The sequence below is a fragment of the Sinohyriopsis cumingii genome, chromosome 8, assembly GCF_028554795.1.
Source record: "Sinohyriopsis cumingii isolate HCF-2022 chromosome 8, ASM2855479v2, whole genome shotgun sequence".
NCBI lineage: Eukaryota > Metazoa > Mollusca > Bivalvia > Unionida > Unionidae > Sinohyriopsis > Sinohyriopsis cumingii.
In genome coordinates this window covers 14,712,397-14,725,218 of record NC_142968.1, presented here as the reverse complement: position 1 = coordinate 14,725,218, position 12,822 = coordinate 14,712,397, and the positions used below count along the sequence as shown (strand labels likewise).

General features: G+C 34.3%; 1 protein-coding gene across 3 annotated transcripts in view; it reads left to right on the top strand.

Annotated features, from left to right (window-relative positions):
* Nucleotides 1–12,822, top strand: part of LOC149793018 (uncharacterized) — a 184,183-nt gene that overhangs the window by 59,902 nt on the left and 111,459 nt on the right. For 2 of the 3 annotated variants that reach the window (XR_016422692.1, XM_089966892.1), the window contains exon 2: nt 1,094–1,225. The exons of the other annotated variant lie outside the window; for it this stretch is intronic. Coding sequence is in view for 1 of the 2 variants with exons in the window: in XM_089966892.1 (XP_089823018.1) it covers nt 1,125–1,225 (101 nt within the window). In the remaining variant the exon portion in view is untranslated. The remainder of the gene's footprint in view (nt 1–1,093; nt 1,226–12,822) is intronic. 3 annotated transcript variants of the gene reach the window in all.

The following is a 12,822-nucleotide window of genomic DNA, read 5'->3' as shown; positions in this document are numbered from 1 at the left end:
TACATTAACCCCTGGTGATGAGTTTCCGTGGCAGGAGGTAGTAGCCTACTGCTGAACTCTATAGCGTCAAGGTCATGTATGATACACTCAGGTGGGTGGTATTATAGAAAGGTAGACAGATGTAGCTCTACAATGATACCAAATAGTCTGGAAGTTCTAGTTGCACTACAAAATACAGAGGGAAAAACCTCATTTTTTGGACCAGAGTTTTTTCCACCCATAATTTGCCAGTGGTTGAAATCCGATTTTGTGTCCGGATTTTAGACTTTTTGGTCTCAGATCTAAGGCAGACTGGTATGAACTGCAAACAGACAGATTAACCTTTGCAAAAAGTAGGATAAGATGGGCATTTGGAATAAAAAATGGTCTTGATATGAAAATAATGGGTCCGTTAAGCACACAAAAAAAGAAGAAGAAAAAAAAGAACTCCAACTTTTACCTTTCTGCTCATACCAATGAAAAAGAATGTTTCTAACACAACTAGGCATTATGTTATTGGAAAACCATCTGGAAGTTGATTTATTAGGATTTATTCAGAAATAGCTTTCAAAATGTGTTTCCTAAAACAACAAAAACCTCCAGGGGTTAATGTGTTAATGATTGCTATGGGGCTTTGTTAAAGAATGCATTTAAAAATCATCAGCATTTCTGGCCAATTGGTGACAATGTCATCGTTGTCAAGAATGCTTTTAAAAGTCATCAGTATTTCTGGCCAGTTGGTGATAATGTCATCGTTGTCAAGAGTGCTGTGAGGTTCAGTTATGCTTTTGAAAGTCACATTTTATTTGCTATTTCTATTGCAGTATTCGTTTCATTTTGGTAAAATATTTAATGTATGTCTGGGTGTTTTTAGCCCCATAAGTGAAGAAGTCATGTCTTGCTTGTGTAAGCAGAGCCCTAGTGCCATGCCATTCACAGGTAAGACTTCCAGCACTGTGTTCCACAAAACACTCGTCTTCATTCTTGCATTAATTCAGCTAATTTCTCATATGAATAAGAAATTTTCCAGGCAGTAAAATGAAAATTTTCATGTTTGGTATACTTTTGTTGTAATGCTTGTGCATACTGTTTTTTTGTTTATGGAATCTTCCAGGCACAAATAAGCGCCTCAACTTGTCCACAAGATGGATGCTATGTTTGATGTGCAGAACATATATGGCACCCCTCAGATTTCACGCAAAAGACCAGGCTTACATCCACGGCGGATGACACTCATTGATCTCAGGTACACGAGATTTACAGATCTCAGCTTGTCTCACCTTGGTCACTGCCTGAGATTGCATGGGAATGTGGCAATATGTATATCTCCAGGATTGTGGGGTATTGTGTTGCTTAATACAGAAATCACTGCAAGCATTCACATCTTATGAATATTCTTGTGTTAATATGGAGATGTTTGCAGTTTATTGTGTGAGATATGATATCTGGTTTGCATGTGTGAATCTGCTTGACTGTGGGGACAGCACTGTACGAGACAAAAGTCACTGCAAGTCTTAAAGTTACATTTTATGGATTTTGTCCTAATGTTTGGCTAGTTTTGCGTTTATTGTATATTTGGGTATTTTGGGGTTTATTGTGTGAATGATTTAATTGGGTTTGCATGGAAATGTCATCTGCTATATAGTGGCTGAAATGCACAACATGACATGAAACTCCTATCTTTACACCTGTGCCAGTTATGTATACACTATACGGGTATTTTAGTGGTATTGGGATATTTATAATAATTCAGACATGCTTAATTTTGCACGAGTAGTTTGTGGATATATCATTTGCCTGCCATTACTTCTTTTTCTTAGATTCTTGCAGATATTTGTCAGATCTCAGATTGTATCTCACAGAAGTGTTTGTGGCAAACTATTAGCCTTGCATGGATACAGAAAACTAGAAGTTTGCCATTGGAAAGTTACATGGTAGTGTTGTTGTTCAGGGAGCTTACATGTACAGAAAAGCATGCATCTTTCTCACTAATCTTGTCTAAATCTCACCGAACCCATTTCTGCTGCATGATTTTGAAAATGTCAGAGGCACTCCAATCATGAAAATCAGGTAATCTTCTTCCATGGCATGTGTTAATGATAAAGACCTAGATGAGAAATGCACATCGTAAATGTGATTAATATTGTTTCTGTTGGCATGCTGTAATGAAGTGTTTTGTTGTTGTTGAAACTTGTTATTTGCAATGGCAAGGACCTTTTTAAGCAGTTTTTAGAATTAGTATCATAATTCATAAACATGATTCTAATAAAATGTTGCTAAGAATTTGCATACATCCATGAATGATAGTAAATGAGTTCAATAATAAAAAAATGTCTTGCTAGCAAAAAACGTGTAACTCTATAGTAACTTTGTTATAGATAGTTTGTTATCCATAGAGTTTGTTATGGATGGTTAATAGAGTTATACATGGTTGATACAGAGTTTGTTATAGATGGTTAATACAGTTTGTTATAGATGGTTAATACAGAGTTTGTTATAGATGATTAATACAGTTTGTTATAGATGGTTAATACAGTTTGTTATCCATGGTTAATAGAGTTTATTTATAGATGGCTAATACAGTTATACATGGTTGATAGAGTTTGTTATACTTGGTTAATACAGAGTTTGTTGTACATGGCTAATATTGAGTCTGTTATATATGGTTAATATTGAGTTTGATATGGATGGTTAAGATTTTTAGCCTGTTGACCTTTGACCTCCATACAGTGACTTAGTTGTCTCATGTACTTAATTATGTGAGACTGAAAATGTGAAATGGGTATATAGATCACTCCAGGCACTGGTGGTTGTTACTGTCAATTAAATATTGATTGAATTGTGTGTTGATCAAACCTGTTGTAATTAACTAAAGAGACCTTAATAGACAGGTGATTTTTATGTGCTATTGATAGCTTTAGCAAGTATCATTGAGACCTTTATTGACAGGTTTTTGTGATATGCAGGTGATTGATATTGAAAGTTTCAGGGAGACCTTTATTCTTAGATGATTTTTATATGATGGTGATAAATAGCAATGCTAAGTTTCAGAGAGACCTTTATTGACAGGTGATTGTTATATGCAAGTGATTACAGTAGTAAGTTCCTGGGATTCCTCTCAGATGCTCATGATGTGCTGATTCCGGCATTTTGGATTTGATGTATATATGTATGCATGAGAGGTATATACGTATGTATGAGAGGTATATATATGTATGTATGAGAGGTATATATGTATGCATGAGAGGTATATACGTATGTATGAGAGGTATATATGTATGCATGAGAGGTATATATGTATGTATGAGAGGTATATACATATGTATGAGAGGTATATATGTATGTATGAGAGGTATATATGTATGTATGAGAGGTATATATGTATGTATGAGAGGTATATATGTATGCATGAGAGGTATATATATGTATGTATGAGAGGTATATATGTATGCATGAGAGGTATATATGTATGTATGAGAGGTATATATGTATGCATGAGAGGTATATGTATGTATGAGAGGTATATATGTATACATGAGAGGTATATATGTATGTATGAGAGGTATATACATATGTATGAGAGGTATATATGTATGCATGAGAGGTATATACATATGTATGAGAGGTATATATATATGTATGTATGAGAGGTATATATGTATGTATGAGAGGTATATACGTATGTATGAGAGGTATATATGTATGCATGAGAGGTATATATGTATGTATGAGAGGTATATACTTATGTATGAGAGGTATATATGTATGTATGAGAGGTATATATATGTATGTATGAGAGGTATATATGTATGTATGAGAGGTATATATGTATGCATGAGAGGTATATACGTATGTATGAGAGGTATATACGTATGTATGAGAGGTATATATATGTATGTATGAGAGGTATATATGTATGTATGAGAGGTATATATGTATGCATGAGAGGTATATACGTATGTATGAGAGGTATATATATGTATGTATGAGAGGTATATACGTATGTATGAGAGGTATATATATATATATATGTATGAGAGGTATATATGTATGTATGAGAGGTATATACATATGTATGAGAGGTATATATATGTATGTATGAGAGGTATATATGTATGTATGAGAGTTATATATGTATGTATGAGAGTTATATATGTATGTATTTGAGGTATATATGTATGTATGAGAGGTATATATGTATGCATGAGAGGTATATATGTATGCATGAGAGGTATATATGTATGTATGAGAGGTATATATGTATGCATGAGGTATATACGTATGCATGAGTGGTATATACATATGCATGAGTGGTATATACATATGCATGAGAGGTATATATGTATGCATGTGAGGTATATATGTATGCATGAGGTATATATGTATGCATGAGGTATATATGTGTATATGAGAGGTATATACATATGCATGAGAGGTATATATGTATGCATGTGAGGTATATATGTACACATGAGGTATATATGTATGTATGAGATTTATATATGTATGTATGTGAGGTATATATATATGCATGAGGTATATACATACACATGAGAGGTATATATATGTATGCATGAGAGGTATATATGTATGTATGAGAGGTATATATGTATGTATGAGAGGTATATATGTATGCATGAGAGGTATATATGTATGTATGAGATTTATATATGTATGTATGTGAGGTATATATATATGCATGAGGTATATACATACACATGAGAGGTATATATATGTATGTATGAGAGGTATATATATGTATGCATGAGAGGTATATATATATATATATATATATATATATGAGAGGTATATACATATGCATGAGAGGTATATATGTATGTATGAGAGGTATATATGTATGCATGAGAGGTATATATGTATGCATGAGATGTATATACATATGCATGAGAGGTATATATGTATGTATGAGAGGTATGTATAAGAGGTGTGAACATTTTTTTTATGTGTCCTGCATGAGTTTTCATGAGGGTTGTGACAGATTGGTTGGGGTACTAGTGTAACTATATTAAAGCTGAAACCAGCTGCTTAGTTGCTTCTGTATACAGTTATTTGGGTCCATAGTGAAAGTGAAACATTACTGAAATACATTGGTAAACAACTTGTTAACAGTAGTATCTCTCAGGATTGTAACAACAGTATCTCTCAATGTTGTTACAGCAGTGTCTCAGTGTTGTAACAGCAGTATCTCTCAACTTTATAACAGCATTATCTCCCAGCATTGTGACAGCAGTATCTCAACATTGAACAGCAGTATCTCTCAACTTTTTAACAGCAGTATTTCTCAGCATTGTAACAGCAATATCTCAGCATTGTCACAGCAGTATCTCTGTGTTGTTATCTCTGTGTTGTAATCTCTCAACTTTGTAACAGAAGTATCTCTTAACTTTGTAAAAGCAGTATTTCTTATATTTTGAATTGAAAATGTTGAAGTTGAGATCAATGCATCAGTTAACTGAATGTCAAGCTTCTATTGTTCAGTACTAAAAGTGTTTAGAATTGATTCAATCAGTGTGTAAAAGGCACATGGCGCAATCAGCCTGTAAAAGGCACATAAAGCAGTCGACTTGGAAAAGGCACATAACACAATTGACATGGAAAAAGTACATGACACAATCAACATGTAAAAGGCACAGAACACAATTGACATGGAAAAGGCACATGATACATGTACAATCAGCATGTAAAAGGCACATGATGCAATCGATGTTGAAAAGGCACATGATGCAATAAACATGAAGGCGTATGATGCAATCAGGTTGGAAAAGGCACATGATGCAATTGATGTAAAAAAAGACACATAATACATGTGATGTGTAAAAGGCACATGATGCAGTCAACGTGTAAAAGTCATATGTAGTAATATGTTGTAAGAATTAAAAAATGCATCACTAATAATTAGATTTTTTTAATATTTTCAATATATTAAAGCTATCTTTTTAGTATTTTAAAGCTGTCTTTTTATAGCATTTTTGAATTTTCAAACAAAAATTATATTGACCCTTTCAAAAGTTTCATAATTTGAGAAACTGTTGTAATAGCAGAACACATAGAAGACTTTATTTCCCAAAAATAATTTTTTAAAACTCTTTTAGAAAGTCCAAGTCTGCATTAAAAAGTCCAAGTTCTTCTCAGCTGAACATTATCACTGGTTGCATCCCAGGGCATATAGGTTGCTTGCATCAGTTGCCTATTGCAATGTACAGAAGGGCACATTGGGCCAATCTGACACCACAGAATCAATAGCGATACATCAGATACAGACATTGACTAATACACACAGACACACATACAGACAGTCATGAGGAAATGCAGATACCATATTGTTTATTTGTTATGTGTATCCAGCTGCAAAAAGCATCTGTCCTGATTTGACATCAAAAGATGTACCGATAGTTTAGTGTCTTTCCATATCTGACATCACAAGGTGTACCAGTAGTGCAGTGTCTTTCCCGATCTGACATCACAAGATGTACCAATAATGCAATGTTTATCCAGATCGGACATCACAAGATATACCCATAATGCAATGTTTATCCAGATCTGACATCACAAGATGTACCCATAATGCAATGTTTATCCAGATCGGACATCACAATATGTACCCATAATACAATGTTTATCCAGATCGGACATTACAGGATTATATCCATAATGCAATGTTTATCCAGATTGGAGATCACAAGATGTACCCAAAATGCAATGTTTATCCAGATCTGACAGCACAAGATGTACCCATAATGAAGTTGATCTAGATCTGACTCAACAAGAGTTACCCATAATGCAGTTTATTCAGATCTGACATCACAGGATGTACCCATAATGCAGTTTGTCCAGATCTGACATCACAAGATGTACCCATAATGCAGTTTGTTCAGATCTGCTTAAGATTTAAACTGAATATTATTAGACAGCATAGCCCCAGATCTCTTGTTGCTTAATTTGCTGGCAGATCTGGGGTCTATGCTTTATTGTAAGGACTAGCCAGTAGAACATGCAGCTTCGACTATAATCTGATGGCACATTATATGAGTTGAATACAATTATATATGGTATACCACTGATTTGAAAACAATTATATATGGTATACCATTGACTTGAATACAATTATATATGGTATACCATTGAATTGAATACAATTATATATGGTATACCATTGACTTAAATACAATTATATATGGTATACCATTGACTTGAATACAATTATATATGGTATACCATTGACTTGAATACAATTATAGATGGTATACCATTGAATTGAATACAATTATATATGGTATACCATTGAATTGAATACAATTATATATGGTTTACCATTGACTTGAATACAAATATATATGGTATACCATTGACGTGAATGCAAATATATATGGTATACCATTGACTTGAATACAATTATATATGGTATACCAATGACTTGAATACAATTATATATGGTATACCATTGACTTGAATACAATTATATATGGTATACCATTGACTTGAATCCAATTATGTATGGTATACCATTGACTTGAATCCAATTATATATGGTATACCATTGACTTGAATCCAATTATATATGGTATACCATTGACTTGAATACAATTATATATGGTATACCATTGACTTGAATACAATTATATATGGTATACCATTGACTTGCATCCAATTATGTATGGTATACCATTGACTTGAATACAATTATATATGGTATACCATTGACTTGAATCCAATTATATATGGTATACCATTGACTTGAATACAATTATGTATGGTATACCATTGACTTGAATCCAATTATGTATGGTATACCATTGACTTGAATACAATTATATATGGTATACCATTGACTTGAATCCAATTATATATGGTATACCATTGACTTGAATCCAATTATATATGGTATACAATTGACTTGAATACAATTATATATGGTATACCATTGACTTGAATACAATTATATATGGTATGCCATTGACTTGAATACAATTATATATGGTATACCATTGACTTGAATACAATTATATATGGTATACCATTGACTTGAATACAATTATATATGGTATACCATTGACTTGAATACAATTATATATGGTATACCATTGACTTGAATACAATTACACTGGTCAACAGTGAAATCATTACTGACTTGAAAAGGCCCTAATCTGTAGTATTTTGGTGTGCCGAACACGAATATAACCGTGAAAAATTTGTATTGGCTCTCGTTTTGAAGATATTCATATACCTCATTTTCTATGTTTCACTGTGTAAATTTCTCCAGTAGGACTGCAGCAACATCCGGAATAATGATGTAACATTGCATAATACCATCATGCTCACATCATCCACAGTTGATTGCATCATTTTCTGATGCAATGCAATACTAATGCCATGCGGCTGCTGAAGTAAGTTGACGTCAGCAGTGTACTATACATGTGTAGGCCTATTATACTAATGCCAGGCGGCTGCTGAAGCTGACGTAAGCAGTGTACTATATAAAGCCCAATCAGATAGGTTCAGCATTTAAAATATTTTAGACGTTGTGCGAGACAGTTCAAGCTACTGTTACATAAAACTTATTATTTTATCCATTTACGTACAATAAAGAACAGTAATGCCTCGAAAGTGTGTTAATACCGCGGACAATTTTTGCTATATTTGTGGGGAAGTGACATTTGCCAACCAGAAGAAAAGTATCAATTCTCAAGTGAAGAAGGCATATCATCTTTACTTCGGATGCAAGGTTGGTGACCAAGACAAGCCTTGGGCTCCGCATATATGCTGTGCTACATGTACAACACAGCTTTCACAGTGGTTGAATTGCAAAAGGTCATCAATGCCGTTTGCAGTCCCAATGGTGTGGAGAGAGCCAAGCAACCACCTAAATGACTGTTACTTCTGCTTGGTTCCTCCTCTTTCCGGCGGAATAACGAAGCGAAAGAAGTCGAGAATAGTCTACCCAAACATTCCGTCTGCATTGAGACCAGTTCCACATGGTGAGGGACTTCCTATTCCAGAACCTCCAGCAGAATATTCTCTTGATTCATCTGACGAAGACAAAGGTGAGTCGACCTGTTCTTCTCCTGGTCCATCAGCATGCAGTGATCCAGATTTTCACTGTGGTGCATCATCAACCCCACACAGAATAACACAGGAAGAACTAAATGACCTGATTCGTGATTTGGACTTATCAAAGAACAAGGCAGAATCGCTAGGATCAAGACTCCAACAATGGAATCTTCTAGAAGAAGATGTCACAATTACTGCATATCGAAAGCGCCACCAGCAATTGGAGCCTTTCTTCAGAAAGGAAAGTAATCTGATATTCTGTTCCGATATTGAGGGCCTCATGAATGCTTTAAAAATCACTCATGACCCACAAGAATGGAGACTATTTGTGGACTCTTCGAAACTGAGTCTCAAGGCTGTGCTTTTGCACAATGGAAACATTCTTCCATCTATTCCAGTAGCGTATGCTGTCCACATGAAAGAGACATACGATAACTTAAGGCAGCTACTGAATTCCATTGAGTATAACAAGTACAGCTGGCACCTCTGTGGTGATTTGAAGGTAGTTGCCCTTTTAATGGGACTGCAGCAAGGATATACAAAATACATGTGTTTCTTATGCGAGTGGGATAGCCGAGCAAGGGAAATGCACTACATGAGGAAGGAATGGACTCACAGGCAGAATGTAGCCATTGGAGAGAAGAATATCCAACACCCAGCTCTGGTTGAGGCTCAGAAAATCTTGCTACCACCCCTTCACATCAAACTAGGTTTGATGAAGAACTTCGTGAAAGCCATTGACCGGACTTTGCCAGCATTCCGATACCTGCATGAAAAATTCCCTCGACTCAGCGAAGCAAAGATTAAAGAGGGAGTTTTTGTGGGTCCTCAGATTCGAGAGCTTTTCAAAGATGACCGGTTCAACAACTTGCTGGAAGGTGACGCGAAACAAGCATGGAATGCTTTTCGCCTAGTTTCTACAAACTTCCTCGGAAATGTTAGGGCAGAAAACTATAAGGAACTAGTAGAAGACATGTTGATGAAGTATAAGAAACTTGGCTGCAATATGTCTCTAAAGATTCACTTCCTTCATTCCCATTTGGATTTCTTTCCTAGCAACTGTGGTATTGTTAGTGATGAACACGGCGAACGTTTTCATCAAGATATCGCAACAATGGAACAAAGATACCAGGGAAAATGGTCCACTACAATGCTGGCTGACTACTGCTGGACACTCCTCAGAGATGCTCCCGAACAGCTGTACAAGAGACAGGCGAAGAAATCTAAGATGTAGTCAATGACTTGATTTTTTATAGGTAGGCTATTACAGTTGACCTTTTACTATTGGAATGCATTTCGTTATGTAAACATTAATTTCTTGCAGATTACAAAAAAACTAGAGCCAATTTTGCAATTTGACTGTCATATTCGTGTTCAGCACATAAAAATTGATAAGAATTGACTAATTTTATTTCAGTAACATGACTTTTGTAAAAATTTGTTGTCCAGTGTTATATATGGTATACCATTGACTTGAATGCAGATATATAAGGTATTATATTCACAGTTGGGTGTAGTTATACAGTATGTAATGTAGTACACATTCACACAAATTTCCAGTACATGTGAATTCTCAGATGCTAAAGCAATTTTAAATTACTGCCAGTTGTTCAGAGGTTGGTATTGTATAAATGAAGATGAAGGACATTGTGTCTGAGCTTATTTCATGAGTTTTTAACCTGAATTTAAAAGTCGTGAATTTGAATAATTTATGAACTTATGATTTCATTGACCATAATAACTGATGTTACTTTCCATCTGTTGAAGAATTCCAAAGTAAGAGGGTTTTCAGAGAGAGACTCTTTCTTTTAGTAAGTACATTGTAATTGTAAGTTCGTAAGTACATTGTAATTGTAAGTTAGTAAGTACAATGTAATTGGAAGTTAGTAAATATCATGTAATTGAATGCTGAAATTAAGATGAATATTTGCTATCAAATATAAAATTAAAGGCAGGGGTTGAAAATTCACTCACTCAGCTTGAAATGGCAAGTCAACATTTTCAGTGGCTTAGTGAATTTTTCTGTCAATTGGTCAGGTGAGTTACAGCTGAGGGTTGACCATTGTTCCTCTAATAAACAACATTGTTTTATTGTGATTATTGCCAGTTCTATTCATTGTAAGTTCATACTTTATACTGGAAGTTTGTTTTCCATTTGTTTTGATGAAGTTCATTCAAGCATATAGCTTGAACTTCAAGCATGTAGCTATCACTGTTCAGTACTAATAAATGTTTACCAGTGGGAGAACAAACTGGTTTCATTTGTAATACATACAACTGGTGATTGAAGGGTCACAAAAAAAGAGCTGGAAAACAGCCTTTCATGTGATCAAATTCAGTTCATTATCATTGTCAACTTTGATATTTTCACAATAGCATTTTGAGTAAGAGTTTTATTTGGGCAAGTGAAAAGTGTTAGTTCTTGGACTGGGTAAGTAAATTTTTTTAGTTCTTTCCTGACTTGCGTTATATATTTTTTATTTGTATTATTTGTTGGCTTGTCTTAATGATTACATGTTATGTATATTTATATTGACCTTAGTCCAAAATCAAGTTCACTGTTTACCTGACTATGGACTTTGATTTTGTAAACAACATAATACAGACTTAATTTTTCCAATATCATTGGAGGTAAACATGTTTATCTTAATCTTTGTTAAGAACATTGTTATTCCCAAATGGAAAAACCAGGGATACATGATGTTTACCATGTTTTGTGTTATAATTTAATAATAGACCTTATCTTGTGGACAACTTAGAATGTTATTGAAACAAACGTTCGACCTTCATCCTGGTTCTATTGTTATGTCTTAGTTTTTTATATCATATTGTTTACTTGAGAAATTACTCATTCTTTCCTTAACATCTTTTTGAAGTAGACTCAGTCATATTGTTGTGTTCCATTTTTCATTTGGGTGGAATTATTTATTTATTCATTATTCACCAGAATTACAAAGGGGCCCAGAGTGGCCGAGTGGTCTAAAGCGCTCTCCTTTACGGATCACTGCCATCTCACATATGTCTGTGTGGGTTTGAGTCTAGGATTCGGCCAATGTGGGTATGTGAGAAAGCTTGCCAGTAGCTTCTCGTGGGTTGGTGGTTCTTCCCGGGGTTTTCCTTTCTTCTTCTTCCACTATTAATACTGGCCGCCATGCATAGCCTATTGTGTGCTGAAAAATGGTGTTAAACCCAACAACAACTACAACCAGAATTACAAAGTGCTCAACAATAATATTCTCGGACAGGAACATTAATTTGTGATTATAGTGAATTACAAAACCTTTTTGGGATTTGTTGTTGTGATACTTCAAAAAGATTCTTAGACTTTGCCACAATCCAATTCGTTGGTATGTTAGTTTATTCGAACTACGGGCACATAAATACATTCAGTATAGGAATATATATGGGATACCACTGGAATTAAGTTGGAACTTTATGCATTTGAACTTGTGATTAAATGTTTAAGACTGTTTGGGATTTTATTCCCAATACTTTAAGTTCTTTTTTAATTTTCAGTTTGTTTTCTGGGGAAGTAAATTACTTTTTGAGTTTTACAAAAAATGTTTGGTTTTTGCTCTTTTCTGTTATTTAGTTTAAGACTGTAGAGTCATAACACTAGGCAATTGGAATTTTGATTTATTATCCCCTTATGTGTGCTGTAAATTGAGACTGAATTTTTGTATATTGTATGCATTTTAAGTGTTCTTAAAATTAGGATGAACACACCATTAAGAGGAATGTTTTTAATTTTTTTAACCTTACTGCAAAGGGAAG